Source organism: Nilaparvata lugens, chromosome 10 (assembly GCF_014356525.2).
Source record: "Nilaparvata lugens isolate BPH chromosome 10, ASM1435652v1, whole genome shotgun sequence".
Classification (NCBI taxonomy): domain Eukaryota; kingdom Metazoa; phylum Arthropoda; class Insecta; order Hemiptera; family Delphacidae; genus Nilaparvata; species Nilaparvata lugens.
In genome coordinates, this window is record NC_052513.1 from 8,464,352 (window position 1) to 8,485,816 (window position 21,465).

The window sequence follows — 21,465 nt, forward strand, 5'->3', positions numbered from 1 at the left end:
TTTACACTATTTTTTTATTATATTTTGTGTTCAATTTTCTGGTTTATCAAAATTTAATTAAAAATCAACGTTTACGTGGACTGCGACTACGCCCACAACCTCCGTGAACAGAGGTGTTTACGTAGGTAGTGCTATACTCCGTTTCGGAAGCCAATTGTCTGACTCCAGCTGTTTAAAGTCTAGAACTTAGCTAAATCCCTAGCTTGGAAACCGACTCAAATCAGTCTCAGATTCAACATGAAAGAAAGTTCGAGGTGGGATAAAATCTCAGTTTTTTGAATACAATAAAAATGCTCGAGCATAGAAAATTACTAGCCCTATTTTCTATGTTTTTTCAAGTCACCAAAATATTAACTCATTTGTTCTATTCCTAGAAGTTGTAGGATTCTGAATAAATAAATTTTATTCCAAGAAATTGTAGTAGCCCAGTAAGTAGGAAAAGTGAATAGCATCAGCTTTGCTTGGAATTTTGAAAGTAACACACAAAAACGTTAGGCTGATTATGATAATTTTGATCAGAGAATTATAAATTTTCTAAAATTTTTCCTATTCCTTTTAATAGGAGGTTATTGTCGGTTCTTGTTTATGTAGGCTGGTCATTTGCTGACGATGATTTGAAAATTATTCTTTCCCACAGTATCCAATTTACAAAGAGAGACATGTCGAGATGCCTTCCGTCATCTGGGTATCATGACAGTGACCAACATTTACATCATTGAAGACTATTTTTTTTTATACAATGAAGAAGAGCCAGGAGGTTATCAATTATCGCTAATAGTGTCAGGCTCTACAAAAACTTCTAATCACTCTAGACTCTAGAACGGTAAAGTAGTCTGCTATTTTTATTGAGAATGAATAGGTGATTTTTCTGATTTCCGTACGGTCAGTAACTTATGAAAGGTTCCAATTTCAGTGTTGAATTTCATGAAAATATTTGTCATACAGCTTCATTCAGACTAAAAAATTGAATTTCAGCCTTGGAATCCAGTAAACACATGCAAACGTGAGTAATAATTTTGTTTACTATCTCCAATAACAATTATTCAATAATGATTGAGATTCGAGATTGATATTATCATTGTTTTGTATTGATAAATTAAACTAGTTTTTTGAAAAATAAAATAATTTTTTTCTCGTGACTCATATCTGAGCAAACCTACGCTCATTTCTTTTCTATGATTATAAATAACTAGCTTACCCGTCGAACTTCGTACCGCCAAAAAGTCATTGTATCTCATGTCACACTTGACTTTATTTGGTGAATCATGAAATTTATCTGATAATCATTATTTTCATTTACATCACAATACGGACTTCCTATGTGATTAAAACTACCGTTTTAATACCAGTAAACAATTTTATCACAGAGTGACGTGTTTATTACAGCTGATAAGTTTGGATGATGAATCATATTATCACAACATGATCTTGAATCATGATGATCTTCCCGTTCTACGTTAGCCGCTCGGCCGACAATTTCGAAAACATAGGTCTGTAAAATGGATTAATATATAATTATTATTAGCCCCCCTATTATAATTTCTGGTCAGAAACCATCCCCAATATTCACGCAACCTATTCCCAAAGTTTCATGCCGTTCTGTCAAGTGGTTTCGAGTCTATAGGGAACAAACAAACTAACACACAAACAGACATTCATTTATATATATATATATATTATATATATATATATATATATATATATATATATATATTATATATATATAGATTGACAATAGTTTCATACAAGTATTATTATTTTGTAGTGAGTTTGTCTTTAGAAATAAGTCTTGTTAATTTTGATCTTTTTAGAATGAAAACTCAGGAAGTGAAATCGTAAATGTTTGGTGATAAAACTTGAACCTTGTGAATACTTGTGAATAGGAAAGTAGGAAATGACATTGGATAATACGGCAAGGCAGAACATCCAAAAGGATCTCTCTGCCGATAAAACCCATATGAATAAATAAATACTTTTGTATTCTATAACATGTAGAAGCTTTGTATTTTTCAGCTCATCTTCTGTAATGTGTTATTTATTTGAGTGAAATTCATCCAATTCCATTATCAATTAATCAACTATTCCAAAGCCAAATGCTTAGTTTCTCTTAAAATTCGAAAAATTAACTGAATTCTATAACTTATGTTATAATTTTTTCTAGATGGGTTTCAAAAACAAATTTATCACAATACTATTATCCATGGTGATGGTAACCAGTTCGAATGCTGGCAACATCTTGTGCATCATAGTTTTCCCTGCATACAGTCATCAACAACCTCTGCTAGCCCTTTCAGAAAAACTCGCCAGAAGGGGACATAATCTCACTGTGCTGACCACTGATCCACCCAAGGTGAGGAGATAATTATTTTTATAGGTATTGTGACATCACATTTCACAAGCGGGCTGGCATAGCTCAAATTGATAGTAGCGAGCAGCAATATCGATAAGATAAGATGCCAGCCTGCTATTTCTTCAGTTCATTTATTAATTATAATAAAAATTCATTTCAGTACCTTATTATAGCTGTCAATATATGTCAAGTTATATTTTTAATAATTATTGTTTACTCTCTCTCGGAAAGGTGTTCTTCAAATTATCTCTACCTCCATGTTCATTATCTATTCCTCTTACATTGAGAGTTCTCTCTTTTACAATTGAGGGTGCTTACCCCCACCTCCATAACTTTGGGGAAATATCGGCGTTATCTGCTAGAGTAACGGGACTCTCTCCCGGCAACTGAGAAGGAACTCCGCCTGTGTTTTCGTCACTCTTCTCCTAGACTTCTCGGAACTCGCAATTGTAAAGGTGTGCGGAGAATCGAAGTGATTTAAACGGTTTAGTGAATACGCGTGTGAAAGAAGGCTGGCGGACGGAAGACTACCTAATGCTCTACCGGAGGATTGCTGTCTGGGGACGATGCTTAAATTAAAACCGGTGAGTCCGTTCCTTATGGAAAACTAGTTAAAAAGGACCCTTAGGTCAAATCCAAAAGTCTCACAGTATTTTATTCAAACATCAACATAAATTACATACAGCCTGATTATCCTTCTAGCTGTATTTAAGGAGTTTGTGCTTTAAAGGGACAGTGACGTTCGCATCGCACTATTTTATTTTATAGGACACAAGGCTGGGGCACTGACAATTCACCACACTGTTTTCCTAACGAAACACGGGACATTCTGAAAGATGAATTCCTACATATCAGTATCACTGAAAGTGACCGGTACCGTGAAAATAAATGAAGTCTGATAATGTTGGCTCGAAAGTATGAATATAATAGACTAGTAGGTGACCCGTGCTCCGAGGGGGTTTGTTTAAAGCACTTGATAAACTGTAAACTTGTACTGAAATCTGAAATTAGGTCTTGGTAAATTAGCAATTTATATGCAAAATTTCAAGTTAATCAGTTCAGTAGTTGATGCTTGATGATGCGTCAATCGTGAATTTTCTATCCCGTACCTGCATAAGACGTTTCTCTTCTTTATTATATTATTATGGATAGGTTTTCAAAAAGGATGTATGAACATTGAGTTAAGTAGGTAGTTCTCTAGATCCACGTAGTTGAATGATCAAACAGCAGTACACAAGGAATTCAATTGTGATTGAATAAACAAAAAACTATTCATTTATTAGTTGGGTTAATAAGGTAGTTCTTCAGATCTACGTATGGTAGTTAAAGAGTCAAACAATTTTACACAATGTATCATTTGATCGTTGTGGTAGTAGATTCTAGTTAACATCTTCAAAGTCAAAGTGTTTATTCAAACGAGGAGAGAAAATGCAGTCAGTGTACATAGCGTAGAGTGATTCAGTTTCTGCTAAAGCGCCGTTCGAGGCGAGATTCTGCGTATAGTCTGTGCTTTTAGTGGTCAAATAATCTTCCTACGGCTGTCTAGACCTCACTGACCAAATTATTGGGCAACCATTGAGTGAGGCTTTATTCATGAAAGGTATCTGTATCAAATATGCGGCTCCCCTCTCCCTGCTTCTAAGTGTCGGTTTCCGTTTAATCAGGCTGAGTGGAAAACGCAAGTTTTGCAAATAAGATGAGGTGATGATGAATTTTGATCAACTGAGAATGGAGTCAAGGGGAATGACTTTGTTGCAAGTTTGGGATTGATAAAAAATCCATTAATAATTATTAGTGATATTATATCATCTCATAGAGGATAAATAATGCTACGATAAAAATGATGTTGGATCTATAGAGAATAACTAGAATATTGATAGATGTTTCTCAATATATTTTTAATTGGAAATTAAATAAAAATATAATTAATTGAAATTTTTTGAATTGAAAAAATAATGTCAAGTGTGTCTCAAGTATAAGTAGCTGATATGTCTTATTGATTTGATTTTTATTCGACACAAATCCTAATAAAACTCGAAATGAAAAGCAAAATGGGATACAAATAATTGTGGTTGATTTTTTGTGGATGATTTATTGTGGATTGTTGATTGATTTTTGATTGAGAGTTGAATAATTTATTATTTTTTAATATTTATCCCGAATACCAAAATACTTGATCTACAGGGAGCATGGTATCTGTTCCAAATATTAAGTTTTTTTCGTATTCACCAATCTACTCTCTCTATTCAGAGGTTTGTGATTTGAAACACTTAAAATTTCCTGTCATTTTTAGTGATCTGAGCCGTTTTTCATGATAATCAATCCAGTTTCAATCTTTGATTAGCAACCATGTATCTATCATACTAGATTATAGTACGTGAGAGTACTTAAACCACATCCACCACTTAAAATTATTAATATCAATATTCTTTGAACAGAAACCAATTCCCAACTACACTTACATAGACATGTCTAGTGCTTACAAAAATCTCAAGGAGATGGATGAGAAGTTTGGTTTCAACCTTCAACGAGAAATGTCAGCAGCCGAAATCTTCAAGAAACTACCTCAGGTTTTCTCAGAACTTTGTGATTATGAGTTGGGCCTTCCTCAAGTTCAAGCATTCATTGGGTGAGTGAAGATGACTCCTACCATCATTTTCACCTAACAAGATCAATACAATATCATAATTGATCATAAATTGGTATTTGTCTATAGTTTCTTGGGCAGAATCAGTATACAAAATAGCTTTTAAAAAAGCAATAATTGATGCAATACTAGGTGGAAATATCCATAGATTTCATCAAGTGGCTCTTGAAAGTTGATGTCTTGACTTGATACTTACCGCAGTGAAAATAGAACATTACAAACCATTATGATGAATTATTAACATGAATTACTATCCGTGTTTTGGATGGATACGTTAAGCCATCGGTCCCGGTTGCCTAAAAAACAGTCGTTAGGTCATGTCAGAGGCCCTGAAATTGATCAGTTGCGACCTAAAAACTCTGACACCAAACCTGAGCCAGCCGACCTGGCTCGATATTATTATTATTAACAGGAAAACTTGAAACAAGAATAATTTTTGCGAAAATTCGATTGATTCTATTCAATGTATTTTTAAATTGAAACAGAGCCTCTTCTTGATCATCAATTCAGGAGGAATGTTAAGAATAAAAACTTATTCATTATTCGGAAAATTTGATGGAATTCATAAGTGAAACTGTCTTTAAAAAGTGAATCAGTGTTCTACTTCGGTAAAAAACTACAACAATGCGGCATGAATACTAAAAATTCTAGACTCTATAAAATTACTAGTAGAGATGCAAGCACCTTGCTCCTGAAATGATTGTAGAATTTTCCTATTCATTTTGCAGTAAAGCAGCCTCTATGAAGTTCGACGCTGTGTTGATAGAGAACCAATACTACAGCAGCTTCCATGGACTGACTCACAAACTGGGTTCTCCGCCGGTGATCGGAGTGCACACATTCGTGCCGTGGTCGGCCCTCGACGAGTTCATGGGAGTCAAAGTGAACCCTTCCTACATGCCTCACATCTTCTCTCATCATAGCGACTCGATGACCTTCCTTGAAAGATGTTTCAACACGTTTTTGTACTGGTATAATTGGTATCTGGTCGAGTACGAGCTGTTCCCTTATCAAGAGGCCATTCTCAAGAAATACTTTGGGACGAACACACCATCAGCGAGGGAAATGGAGTTCAACAAGAGCTTGTTGCTGGTACCAGCTGATCTGTCCGTCGCTTACCCAATGAGTATTCCTCCGAACTATGTCAGAACGGGAACGTTCCACATTCAACCTTCTCCTGAGCCTCTTTTAAAGGTACAGTATGAAAATTAAAGAATTTCCAAAATTAAACTCATGAATCTGGGTAGATATATTATATTGAAAAATCCAAACTCATGATTGATGATACAAAAATCAATCTTCAGAGATCCATTGAACTAATTCATTTACAAACTTCAAATGACAAAAAATCCAAATATTTGTAAATTTATTGTTTAATATATGATTGTATTAAATCTATGATAGAATACTGAGGGCCATATGCACTATCCACTTTAACTGCCAATCTATGATTACATTTAGGCTACAATTATTATTATGATGTGGTTCAGTCTAGTTTTAAACGAACAGCTAATCAATCCATCTCCGTTTAGACAGAAGTGGTACATTCAGAGAGCTATATAGTTACTGACAAAATGTTTGTGTGCTGTGTGTTTTGGAATTGACATTCTCTTATTATTCTTATTCTACTATCGATGGTGAATTGAGATTTTGTTTGATGTTTTACACAGGATTTGAAACAATGGATTGACGCAGCTGAACAAGGCATTGTCTACTTCAGTCTGGGAAGTAACATGCAGGGAACTTCTGTTCCTCGAGAAAAACGGGAAATATTTTTCAAAACCATCAGGAGATTTCCGAAGATAAGATTCTTTTGGAAATATGAAGCTGAGTCTCCACTATCAAATGTGCCTTCAAACTTGTTGATTAGAAAATGGTTCCCGCAACAGAGTATTCTAGGTAAGACTAGTCAATTTTGGAATAATCCAATCAACTTCCTGCTTGTTTAATCAGAATCATTCCCCTACTGAAGCGTCTTATAGACGATTCACTGTATTACTCTATATTTTCATGAATAAAAGTTTACAATTTCTTGGTTTTTAAGTCTTTTCCCAACTTAACCACACAAAGATATTTGTGCAACCGTTGTTCACAGAAAAATGATTTATTAATACATCGAGAGTTAAGAGGACAGCAGAGCTCAAAACCATCTCACAAATCCTGATGAAAATATTCAACGTTCAAATATTTTAACTTTAACGTTTTACAAAAAGTCGATAGTTTTCACTTTCATAAATATGAGTCCAACTTTCACTTGAAAATGATGTAAAATAGGAATAATTATTCTCAAGGATGATCCTCATAAGCAAAAAATAAATCAATTGGAGAATGGTTTAAGTTCAATCAGCTTATACACAATTATGAAAGTGGTGTTTATTGACTGCAATTATTGGGGTTGTCGTAAATGAGAAAATTATTATTCTATAAAAAAGTATTATTAAATGTCAATATAAAAGTATTATTTTTGTCAATGATAGTGACGGAAATGGAAATACTTCTCTGTTCAATATCTATTTAATATTTTCCATCTGCATGAGTTGTACGCTCAACACTTGAAAAGACAGAATATTATTGTTGGCAATAAATAAATTTGTATTGAAAATCTGCTGACCTATAACAATTTATATTCTTTTTTTCAATTCAACAAGGTAAAAATGTCAAATTCGCAATATAACTCGTAGTTATTCTCCAATATCTGTTTCCATAATCCATTAATTTTGCTTGATTTCTGGGCAGTTCACCCGAAATGCCGGATTTTCATCTCGCAAGGCGGCCTGCAGAGCACGGAGGAGGCGATCTATTACGCTGTGCCACTTCTGGTCATACCCTTATTTGCTGATCAGCCACATCAGGCTGCTAAAATAGAGAAGGAGGGAGCCGGTCTGTCTCTCTTGCTTAGCAGATTGACGGAGGACAATTTTTATGACGTCATAAGCAGCATGCTCACTGACCCAAAGTGAGTAATATCCAAATAATTATTAAAAATGGTAGACAAATATCTAGAGTATTTGTTATTCGTGAATTACATTACTCTAGTTTCTTAGACTATTTTTGAAATCTGAGCTACAATCTTATTCTTAGAAAGAATTCTAGTATGCCCATGAATATATCCAAAAATAAAATTCCAATCTTTTAACTTCCTATGTGACAATGTTGGTGATATATTACAAAGTACAAATTCCATCTGTGGAATACAAATTATTTCAATCACCAATTATAGTGTAGTAATTATATACCTGTTTACAGTTTAAATTATCGTGATTGGAATAATGAGACAACCAAACCTTGTTATTCTGATAATAAGTTGATTGTTGATCATATAATATTCCAGTCTTTCTCCCAATCATTATTCACTTACTAAGAATATTAAAAAAAAAATGTATTTCTATGCGATATGCCATATCATTTGAAAGTCACTTTGTCTATGGCAAAATTGTGATTGGTTGACAGAAGTTAGAGGAATAAACAGTAATAATATGAATTAATAACATTGATTTCATGTCAGACACGAGAGAATGTAGCTGATCAATGCTAATAGTTTAAAATGAATCACTCTCTCAATATAGGTACCGTATTGGAAAAAATATATTTACATTTAGACTTTCACTCTCATTACAAGCTTTGAAGAGTAAGCCATTATATTAATTAGATTCTCCATCCCCAGCTTCATCCATTCTTCGTTATTTCTCGTGGTATTCTAAATTATCACCCATGGAAACTCGGATATTAATTTGATTTACTGAATGAGCATTTTAATGAGTACCAATTTTTATTTCGAATCAATTCACCTGGTTAACTCCACAAAAGTTTTCTCAAGATGTAGTATGTTACAAATGAATATTGAATAGCGGATGATTCACTTCTCCGAGAAATAAAGAAACGCATTCTCTTGTTTTAGGTTCAAATCAAACATGAACAGACTATCGTCGTTATCGAAAGATCAGATGGTTCCCGCCCTGGATGAGGCGGCCTGGTGGGTGGAGTACGTCATAAGGCACAAGGGAGCCAGGCATTTGCGGCCACAAAATCTCAACATGAACTGGATCCAAGTGCAGCTCGTCGATGTGTATGGTGCAATTGTCGCTGCCGCACTATTCGTTCTCTACATAATTTACAAACTCATCAAGAGCATTGTTGCCCTTATTCCTTTGGGCAAGAGTAAGAAAGGGAAGAAAGCGAAGAGTAAAAGATCGTAAATCTACAGATTCGATTTGTATCGTTATCAGTTTAATAAATAGCCTCAAGAATAGTGGCCTAATAATTTTGCATGAAGTTTCTTGACTATTCCATCCTCACCTAAGAAGATTTGAGCTGACTTACTAATGGCGATTTTTCCATAAAGTTTCTTGACTCTTCTATCCTTACACAAAAAGATTTAAGCTGTTCATTGTGACAATGTTGATTTGGAAATAGAAAACTCAATTAGCTAATATGTGAAGCTCTATCTACCATTATTTCCATTGATTGCTATACTCAAGAATACGCATCAACAATTTCTCCATGATTACTTCATAGTACTCAAGATTAGATGATTACTTCATGACTCATCAAGAGCATTGTTGCCCTTATTCCTTCGGGCAAGGGTCAGAAAGGGAAGAAAGCAAAGAGTAAAAGATCGTGAATCTACACATTAGATTCGCATCGTGATCAGTTTAATATTCAGCCTCAAGAATAGCGATAATTTTCCATGAAGTTTCTCAACTCTTGAGAAGATTTGAGCTGTTCATTGTGACACTGTTGATTTGAAAATAGAAAACTCAATTACACAACTCAAAAACTCAATGTAAAGCATGATGATCTATCATTATTTCGATTGATTGTTATACTCAAGAATAAGCATGAATAATTTTTCCACGATCACTTCATAACAAGAACTTCTACAGTTTTTACAGAAACTTTTCCGAGACTGATATGGTTCTACCGAGACAAAAATTTCTACAATTAAACCGACTGATATTCAGTAACTATTTGATTTTATTCAGTGACTGTTCTTCAGTTAATAATAAAACAGAGAGTTACTAAGACAGCCGACCACATAACTGAAGATTAGCCTCATTCAAGCAATTAAGAGACACATTTGCTTTGGCGAATCCCGGAGCTCTTTCTCAATTTATCAGCTCAGAAATTTGTGACTCGAAAACAAAAATAAGCAACTGCTATTATTTAGGGGTATGCAGCGCTGGACTCAATTGAACAAACGATAAAGCATACATCTCTTGTGACTCTTTATCATAGCAAGAGATAAACCCGTCCGAAACAAAGGTCATTTACATTTCGCGGCTTTTTCATGTTGAAATTATTCAAATTGCTCACTGTTTTTCACAATGTGATGATGAAGCTTCTGCGAATAAAACTGCGACCGAATCCTCGCTATAATGCGCTAGTTCTTTGTCTCTATTCTGTATGAAATTACCCTCAAATGGATATTTCAGGTCAAATCGAACACTTGCTCTAAACAATGAAACAGTTTTGCTGAAAATTTATTCCATAAATAAATCTACATTCATTTCGCACAGAATCGATGAAAAGTGGTCAATTTATCTGCGCACAGATGAGGTATGCTATTTTTGGATTTGAGCTACCCTGGAAGTGAACTGAATAACCTGTTTACTGGAAGATAAATGTATTCAATTTCCAGTCGAAAATCCATTTTCGAGCTATCAAAATATTTTGAGTTATGCATAGTTCTTGCTTAGAAACAAATATCATGGTTCTACAAACTGATCTTCAGTATCGAAGGGGGACATTATCAAGCTCCTGTAGGAGAAATAGCTTTAGACGTTTTTATTACAATTTAGTCGGTTTCCCCAAATATTTGAAGAATATGTCTGATATTATTCAATTTAAAATTTGATAATCTTTAATGTTTCATTCCACTACGAACTGCTTGTTGATAATCACTTTTGAATACTTGAATTACGACATAGCAGTCAGATTTTATCTGACTGCTATGTCGTAATTTATTCAAGTAATCAAAAGTAAAAATGTCATGTTTTGTTATTGATATTAATCAATAAAAACTGGACTTGCAGATTCATGAATTCAAATAAGACAAATAATTATATTAACTTAAGAATTCTTCATTTACAGTAAATCGTTTCTGACTTTAATTCATCCTGAATCCATTGAATCCTGAATGATTGAAAGTTCGTATTGGTATTGTTGAGGTTTAATTCATTCACAAGAATTGAAGTTGAAGTAGCAAGTTAGAAGTATCTTGCCTAAATAGACAAATTGAATTAAGCTTCGTGAAGAGCAAATTCAGCTAAAAGCAACACTTACCTTCCCTAACAAATTGACAGCAGTGAAGTAAGTGAGGAATAAATTATTGTGGTGAGTTCTACTCAACTGGTATCTGAACTAAAATTAGGCTAGTTTGGTAGTTGATTCGAAACTTTCATGTTGTTACCTTTTTAGAGGTAAGTAGAAGAGACTTCAAGAAGCAGGTAGTTTGTTTTGGGAAATTCATGACCTACAGAGGCACGCAAGTACTTAGTACTGGAAAATTCATGACCTTCAAAACTTTGCAACCGAACTAGAAAGAAATTACGGCCAAACTGTTTTCACGGCAAAAAAATTCTCACGCTTCTTTCAGAGCTGTATTGCTGATTCTATAGAACGACTTTCCTTTGCTTTCGCTCGGAATTCAAGCCAGACACTATGGCAAACTTTTGCATGCTTTTGAAGAGCTGGTAGAACTCTATAAAGTGTTAGATCTTTATCCCTATCTCACTTTTACTCGCGAATTTCGAATACTACACGAACGGTGTGAGTTAAATTATGCATAATACCCGATGCTTACTTCAGTGACTACGCTGGTTGGGTCTCTTGCAGGCAAATTTTATCGCTTCTTTGGGAATATTCAATACATTTGCATAATGTGCACCAGTTCATACGGTAGAACACAAACTGTGAAAAGTACTTGAATTTGCTCAAAGGCATTACTATATCAAAATATTAGCTTATTTTTCAATTTTTAAAACTAAACACGCGATAGCCATGAACAGTAAGCCTATCTCAATGTAAAACTTATGAATGACAACTCTATAAACATATGGGAGATAAGATGAAACTCTATAATCAAGGTTTGACGAAACAATTGCCTATTGACATGAATTCGATTTTGATCGTTCATTAGATTACAATTCGAAGGAATCATTGCATAATAAATTGAAAAGAAATTCTTTTAAAGTTTTGATCATCTTCAAAAAGTTTTTGATTTCATCATAAATTTTCCAGTGAAATGTATTCCTATGATGCTCTACGACGTTGAGTGATTCAAATTTAATTAAATTTGTTATTCGTATTGGATTGCAGACAACCTCTGGCATTATCCATGCATTTGACCAATAATTTCCCATGATGAGCATGATAAATATTGTGTCATTACACTGGAGAATGTACAGTACCTTGTTTTTGTTTTTTTTATTATTAAAGAGCATGTTTAATAATATTATCTCTTCACCTACAACGCAGAAAAACGAGAGAATGAGAATTGTTTCTCTCCATTCACTTCCTCTCTTAATATAACTGTTCATAAAATCTATCATCGTAAATTTTACACCCATGATTATACTTATAATATTTCTTCTCTATTGGGTGGTATACTATGAGATATGATTTCTAGCGATACACTCAAATTAAACCTTTTATTTTTCGAAAATATGATTTCTAGTGGCTGTACCAGTGGCACAGCTCCACTTCTGTTGAATAAAATAATGTTGTTGAATATAATACTCTACTCTAGACACTAGACAGCAACAAGAATGGAACAGCTTTTAACTGCTATCGTCTCTGTGACAGTCTTGCTCCAGAAATATCTTTCCTCTTTTTCGAGAACAACTTTCCACATTTTACTTATCCTTTTCAAAAATTTAGGTCAACAATGAGTGAGTTCCATTAAAGTGAAGGTTTGTAACTGGAATGGGTCCGAATTTTATTATTCTCCATAAGAATGCACTTTCAAAGCATCTCCAAAATGTAACATTCAGCGATAAAGTAAGTATTCTGGACACATTTTAACGCGAGGGAGATTGTAAGGGGTGTATACCTAGATATTTTATGGTGCATTTTTTCAGTTCATTGAACGATAATGCTGAGTCTGTCCTATCGTTTCTTCCTTGTTTATTCAGGTAGAAATCGTGTCAACCCTTTAAAATCTTCTGAAATAACCGTCTGGGTAAAGATGTAACTGAAAACTGGGTCATTTTGACGAAGATAAAATCTAGCGTATCTTAAGGAAAAGAGATTCTGTCCAATTCCCAAGACTGTGACAGTTTTAGAGTTTATTTAGAGGTCAAGAGCTGCCGTTATTCTTAGTTTCTAAGTTTCTACGAAGTTTGTTGAGGAAAATAAATATACAGTTTTCATTTCTAAAATGATTTATGTCTATTTCTTTGTTTAATTGGTATCGCATATCTTATAATATTATAACTTGACTATGCATAACTCACTGGGCATAATCAATCAATACGAACATGATCTACTACCGTAGGTTTAGACTGGCTTCCTTTAATACAGTATATCTGTGATTATTTATAATCTGACAGCTAATGAAGACCATTAGTGTTTTATTCAATTGGACTACCCATAATACTATTCATATAAAATAATGAAAGGAATTTCCCCAACGACTCACCTTTCCAACTTTCTAATCCTAGTTACATTCGATATTGTTATAATATTGTAATTGAAATCCTTTATTTAGTGTATAATCAAACAATGATAATGTTCCATTATTTGTGATTCGATAACGTGTATGTGTGATACAATCGCACTCGAATCCAAGTACAAGGTAGTATTTTATTGCAGGATTAATATAAATAGGGAATGTACACCTCTTTATATAATTTTGATCTTGAAAATAAGCCTAAGAAGTTTGTTGTCAGTTCTCTTCTGCAACATCCTACATATGGAGTATTGTGAACTTTTTGATTACATATATCATAATATGATATGTGAATATCATATGTGTGTACTCAAATATCATTTGAGTCAATAACTTCTCCTTTACTGGGGTTAATGAGTGAACAGAAAGTTACTCAGGTTGTATAAAATTGATGAGAGCTCATTCGAGTAATTATTGTGAGACAGCATGTTGTCGACGCTGATTTGATGTGACGTCAGCGGCGGAGGTGTCATAGAAGCGGGAGAGTTCAACTCATAAAACAGAGGGATTAAGCTAGGTATACATCAAGTTGTGAACACGTATGAAACCACGTTAACAGTGACAAGTTGGCAGCCTTATTTAAGTAGAGTTCACCTAAGCAGCACCCACAAAACAAGATCGCTAGCAATTACCCACTTTCCTAATGAATCAGAGCCAGTGCCAGTGCAGAGACCAACTTTAAATTGAAGAGCGCGCTCTTGTCAGTGAGAATTAGTTGGTAACTAGTTTAATTACTTGGAGGTTGGCTGTCAATTTATGTAGGAATGTTGAGTGTGTGATGATCACACATGTCTATATCGAAGTAATGCACGTATGTGGGATGTGGAATGATCTGTTCGGATGCTTACCTTCATATGAATTTAGCTGTGGCAACTGACATGTGTATGCTGCCCTGATTATTGGATAGTGTAGTACAGCGCTAAGGAATTATTTTTATACTGTAGAAATAGTTTACGGTATAATAAACTATATTTTAGTTACGGTAAAACCAGAGATGAGACTGTAAATCATAGTTCATACGAGTAGATTTCGTTTCTCTATGGTAAAACTGTACGATGATAAGTACTGTAGTTGTGTACTGGAGAATTCTGTTGGAGAGAAAAAGTAACAAATGGAGATTCGATGAGAGAGGTTGTCTACTGGAGGAAATAAAAAGTAGAAGAGCTCAACTAGTTGGTCATATTCTTCGACATGGATGACTAACCAAGACAATAATGGAGGAAATGACTAAGGGAAGGAATGCGCGAAGTACATAGGACAACTGAAGAAGGACCTGAGATGTGCCAACTACAGAGACCTCAAAAGGATTGCGGATGATAGAGAGGCACAGAGGATGGAGAGTTGCTGCCAACCAGCCCAACAGCTGTCAACCAAAGAAGAAGTAGTGTACTGCTGACATGATTACTCCAATGATTTTCCCACATAATGGTCTGATTTTTAATTTTTATTGAACAAGAGGTTGATAGAAACATGACATATATTATTGATCCTGATTAATCAGTCATTCACGTTACGGATACCTTTGAGGCTATAATAAACTGAATCAGTGAAGGCAAGAGATCACTCACGTACTTAAGATTTTTAGCATGCAATTGAGGTATCGGAGATAAGTTGAAAGAATGACGTAACGTTTAATACTACCATCCAGATCAACATGACCTGGTTGCTTTGATGCTTTTGTATAGTTTGTTAGGAAAATATAAGGCTAACAGACAAAAAAGCCTTTAGAAAAGGTCTTTGTAGTATAAAAAGGGTAGTGAGACTCATTTGATAATTTACTTGGAGATGTGAATAGCTCTTCCTATGAATTCAATAGAATAAAGAAGTGGAAAGTGTTGAAAAACCACGTTAACCTCATAGAATTTTCATACATTATTTGTTCCCAATCAAATATATTAATCGTTATAACCTATCAATTGTTCTCGGTCTTCTAAAGTTTTAATATTCTCTATTAAAAATAGCTTGGACCATACAAAGAACAACTATAAACATTCAAATGAGTTAAAACTTTTGAAGCTCGAGCAACTTTTTATGGTGTTACTGAGGGAAAACTTTTCAGAAATGGGACTTGCGTGAAGACATCACAACTTTTGTGTTTTCACTTAGAATTTACAAATTCTCTACTCATGATACTCATCCTTTCATGGAGTCATTTCTATTCAATTATGGACTGGAGAAATTCCCGGAGAGAGAATACCTATTTCCTTATCAGAATGTCGTTTGAAGGTTTTTCGATTGAATTACTTGAAAGAAATAATATGATAGCATTTTATCACTTTAGTGCATCTACTTATATTTCCTACAATATTATTTATAACTAGTCCAATTTATTGATTTAATATCAGTAGTATGACAATATAACTTTCTCAGGAACATCATCAGGAAGATGATATATATCATCTATATCTTCCTCTCCCAATCATCATCTTCATCTTCCTACATCATCTTTCTATATTCATATTTCTATTCATCTTCCTTTACCGACCTATGTTGGTATAGCAAAACAACTTGTGCACTGTGGTACATAAATTTCCACGCAGAAAAAGATTTTACCATTATGATCCTTGACATTACTCATATCAACTTGCATTAATATAACTCTTGGAAGCTAAAAATACTTGACCATCAGGTGGAGTTATAAATAAACTGGATCACTTTGTTAGAGTAGCTCCGTATGTAAGATGAGCTGCTCTTTCAGATCTACTTACAAGCTCACAATAAAGCGATGCTCGAACAGGATATCAGACAAAGAAGGAGACACACTTATTACAAGTGACAGAAGAGACGAAGAAGGTGCTTGATGTCAGATAAGCGGCGGATGATAAAGGAGAACAGTGGATAGAGAGAACATAAGATGCTAGAAGTACCAGTGCCTGTATTGCTGGAGGAAAGGGTGAGAAGGTAGCTTGCTCTAGGGGGGAGTTTGCTCTAGGACTGGGACTAGACTGAGAAAGGACTTGGACAAAGCACTTGAGCGGCCAAATGTCAAGTTCAGTTCAGACTTGAGAGCCAGTTGGTAGAGTAGAGGTAGAGGTGGAGGCTCTCCTGATGGAAATCATTCTTGTAAACGACCTCTTTGCTCGGGGAGCTAATCATTCACGAAGAATGGACGAGGGAAACAGAAATTGTATAGGAAAAGGTGGACAAACATTAATAAGGTGAGTAGAGGTGATGCCAGGCCGTTTTTTATCGAGCAACAGTGAGAGGAGGTAATTTGTACTAAATTCTTGTCCCTTGCTCCTATCTCGTTCAAACAATAGGATGGAATAGAAAATTATATTTTATAACTGACACTCAATTACATGAAATATTTGCTTATATAAAAAATATACGGTACTGAAAAATATTATCAGAGATGCAGAATTGCTCCAAAATTAATGAAATAATAAATATTACTCACACAAATAAAAGTTTCAATGATCGTCACATCATCGTTATCAATTGTAGGTTGAGTAAAAAAAAAACTATACTTTGAAATATAAGTGGAATGGAATTATTCAAGTAGAAAAAATATCGTCCTCGTAGTATTTCAAGAATTTGACTAGCGCCCACTTCATTCTATTGATTCTCAATTAATTCAAGTGAAACACTCAATTACTTTTTCCGTTCTGTACCGTAGTTTTGTGAGTAGGCCAAGATTGGCCATTTATCAATAACAAATTGGCTGCTGGTATCATTTGCCAAATAAATGATAAATCAAGTTTCCATCTTCAGCTATTTTCTTGTACTTGATCACACTCAATTAATATAATATCTCGTCACTTGTCAATAGAGAGTTCATGATAAAATTCAGTTGATCTCTATTGAGTTCAGATTGATTCAAGTTTGAGTTTGAAGATTGATCCTGTTCGAAGGCAAAAAGAACTGATTTCCTTACTTCATCTGAAATCGAACTTGTCATTCAATTTACCATTGAAAATGTATTCATTTTGTCACCTATGATTCATAGGTTATAAAAACTGTATCAGTGGGTCAGCAAATCTATAAGTGTTTTCAAATGCTGGAACTCATAACGTGAGTTTTAATTTAATATTCTCATGCATATATTCATTAGAAGGGCCATTAAAGTTTCCTTGGGGATTACTTTCGTGATCAGTCAGTGAGGACATTCCCCTGCGCTGTCCACCAAAAGGTCAACCAGGGAGGAAAGTCATTTGTTGTCACATTCAGAAGAGTAAATCATGGAGGAATCCATGCATAATTGTGGATCCCTGTGAAGAAATTTAACGAATTGTAGATGGTCGAAAACTTTTAATAAATAGTTTTGAAAAAGAAGAACCCATTCTTTCATTCAAATCATTCCAGAGAAAGCAAACCGTAATTAAACGATGCAAATTCAATTGAAATCAAGTCAAGTGTATCAACAAGAGTAATCTTATGCCAGTGGTTTTTTCACTTACAATCTATTGATGAATTTTGTTTGAATTATTGTATTTGTCATGCTAGACTCTATTTGATTTTCTGTACAAGTATTTATGAGATAGTCAATTCTACACGAGATAAAATAGATATAAGATTATCATTGTTCCCTATTTTGATCAACTATTCCAAAATAGTTCAAAATATTATAACATAGAAAAACTACGTGAGTACGAACATTACAGAAACTATTTATCTCAAAGCATCCATCCAAAAATCAAATATTTTCAACGATGAATAGTGTTCTGCAGGTGAAGTTTTTGAATAACAAATCACGATTGAGGGACCAAGGTTCGGGTACATGGGAGGACTGCAAACGCTAATTTTCAGTTATGTGGTCGGCTGTCTTAGTAACTCTTTTATTTCCTATCAAGTAGAGAACAGTCACTAGATGAAACCAAATAATTACTGAATATCAGTATCGGAGATCGTTTTAGTATCGGTAGAGCCATACAAGATCGTGGAACCATATTAATCTCGGAAATGTTTCTGTTAAAATCGTAGAAGGTCTTTGCTATGAAGTAATCAAGGAGAAATTGTTCATGCGTCTTCTTGAGTATAGCAATCAATGGAAATAATGATAGATTGAGCTCACATATTGGGTAATTGAGTTTTCTATTTTCAAATCAACATTGTCACAATGAACAGCTTAAATCTTCTTATGTAAGGATAGAAGAGTCAAGAAATGGAAGATTCACCATTAGTGAGTCAGCTCAAATCTTCCCAGGTGAGGGTAGAATAGTCAAGGAACTTCATGCAAAATTATTAGACTACTATTCTTGAGGCTATTTATTAAACTGATCACGATACAAATCGAATCTGTAGATTCACGATCTTTTACTCTTCGCTTTCTTCCCTTTCTTACTCTTGCCCAAAGGAATAAGGGAAACAATGCTCTTGATGAGTTTGTAAATTATGTAGAGAACGAATAGGACAGCAGCGACAAATGCACCATACACATCGACGAGCTGCACTTGGATCCAGTTCATGTTGAGATTTTGTGGCCGCAAGTGCCTGGCTCCCTTGTGCCTGATGACGTACTCCACCCACCAGGCCGCCTCATCCAGGGCGGGAACCATCTGATCTTTCGATAACGACGATAGTCTGTTCATGTTTGATTTGAACCTAAAACAAGAAAATGCGTTTCTTTATTTCTTGGAGAAGTGAATCATCCGCTATTCAATATTTATTTGTAACATACTGTATCTTGAGAACTCTACTCATTAAAATGCTCATCCAGTAAATCAAATTGATATTTATTTCGAGTTTCCATGAGTGATAATTTAGAACACCACGTGAAATGAGGAAAAATGAGGAATGTAGCTGGGGATGGAGAATCTTATTAATATAGCCTACTCTTCAAAGTCATCATTTTTCACATACAGTACCTTGAAACCCTAATTGAGGAGTAGGCTAAACGAAGTGAATTGATTTGAGTTATTAAGTACTCATTCAAATAAATAGTTCAGTAAATAAAATTGATAATACTTTCGAGTTTCCAGAATTGGATCAATTTAGTAAGTGGGATGAAGATAAATGAATGGAGATGAAAATATAGATATGTTATTATTTCAATAGCCTACTCTGCAATGCTTGTAGATAGATATATGGATGAATGTCTCTTATTTGCATATGTCTCTTATCATAGGCCAGCTACATGATTTGATGGCTGACATGAAATCAATGTTATTAATTAATATTATTACTGATTATTCCTCCAACTACTGTCAACCAATCATTATTTTGGAATGGACATGGTGACTTTAAAATGATACGGCAGATCGCAAAGAAATACAATTATATTGAATATTTTTAGTGAGTGAATAAAGAAAGTGACTTTAAAATGATACGGCAGATTGCAAAGAAATACAATTATATTAAATATTTTTAGTGAGTGATTGGAGAAAAGACTGGAATATTATTGAAATAACAAACAGAATAACGAGTTTGGCTGCGAGTGTGAACTTAGAAGAGCATTTCCTAGAAGTACATCCAAAATTGACAGTTCTGGATGCAGAATCGATAGTTCTACAGTTCCTGAAGATTTATAACGATAGTTCCATTGAAATAGTCGAAATAAATGAATTTGAAAAAATGCTCTTCCAAGTTCCACTAGAAAAATGTATTTTTGTCAGCAGAACACAGAGAAATGCTTTAAGATCCTCGAATATGAGAGTTCTAGGCAGAGGAGGTCATCCTGAATCCAGAACAGCTGAGTTCCAATTGATAAATTCAATAGATAAATTTTTATGGCTATTTGAAATTCAAAAAACGAGATAATTCACGTTTTCACCAGAAGAACACAGAATTCAAATATTTGAGAGGTGGAAATTATAGTTCTAGGAAGAGGAGGTCATCCTGAATCCAAAACAGCTGAGTTCCAATTGATAAATTCAATAGATAAATTTTTATGGCTATTTGAAATTCAAAAAACGAGATAATTCACGTTTTCACCAGAAGAACACAGAATTCAAATATTTGAGAGGTGGAAATTATAGTTCTAGGAAGAGGAGGTCATCCTGAATCCAAAACAGCTGAGTTCCAATCGATAAATTCAATAGATAAATTTTTATGGCTATTTGAAATTCAAAAAACGAGATAATTCACGTTTTCACCAGAAGAACACAGAATTCAAATATTTGAGAGGTGGAAATCATAGTTCTAGGAAGAGGAGGTCATCCTGAATCCAAAACAGCTGAGTTCCAATTGATAAATTCAATAGATAAATTTTTATGGCTATTTGAAATTCAAAAAACGAGATAATTCACGTTTTCACCAGAAGAACAATGAATTCAAATATTTGAGAGGTGGAAATTATAGTTCTAGGAAGAGGAGGTCATCCTGAATCCAAAACAGCTGAGTTCCAATTGATAAATTCAATAGATAAATTTTTATGGCTATTTGAAATTCAAAAAACGAGATAATTCACGTTTTCACCAGAAGAACACAGAATTCAAATACTTGAGAGGTGGAAATCATAGTTCTGGGCAGAGGAGGTCATCCTGAATACAGAACAGCTGAGTTCCAATCGATAAATTCAATAGATAAATTTTTATGGCTATTTGAAATTCAAAAAACGAGATAATTCACGTTTTCACCAGAAGAACAATGAATTCAAATATTTGAGAGGTGGAAATTATAGTTCTAGGAAGAGGAGGTCATCCTGAATCCAAAACAGCTGAGTTCCAATTGATAAATTCAATAGATAATTTTTATGGCTATTTGAAATTCAAAAAACGAGATAATTCACGTTTTCACCAGAAGAACACAGAATTCAAATATTTGAGAGGTGGAAATCATAGTTCTGGGCAGAGGAGGTCATCCTGAATCCAAAACAGCTGAGTTCCAATCGATAAATTCAATAGATAAATTTTTATGGCT

General features: G+C 34.2%; 1 protein-coding gene across 2 annotated transcripts; it reads left to right on the forward strand.

Moving 5' to 3' along the window:
* Window positions 1-799: 799 nt before the first annotated feature.
* On the forward strand, window positions 800-9,333 carry LOC111044917 (UDP-glucosyltransferase 2-like). 2 transcript variants are annotated; one of them, XM_039436218.1, is made up of 7 exons: window positions 800-1,003; window positions 2,162-2,350; window positions 4,789-4,979; window positions 5,726-6,191; window positions 6,668-6,896; window positions 7,734-7,953; window positions 8,896-9,333. In XM_039436218.1, exons 2-7 carry the CDS (start codon window positions 2,162-2,164, stop codon window positions 9,191-9,193), a joined length of 1,593 nt encoding a protein of 530 aa, XP_039292152.1. In that variant the 5' UTR covers window positions 800-1,003; the 3' UTR covers window positions 9,194-9,333. The 2 variants fall into 2 exon arrangements, with proteins under 2 accessions (XP_039292152.1, XP_039292151.1); XM_039436217.1 differs by lacking the exon at window positions 800-1,003 and adding an exon at window positions 1,476-1,490.
* Window positions 9,334-21,465: the final 12,132 nt, after the last annotated feature.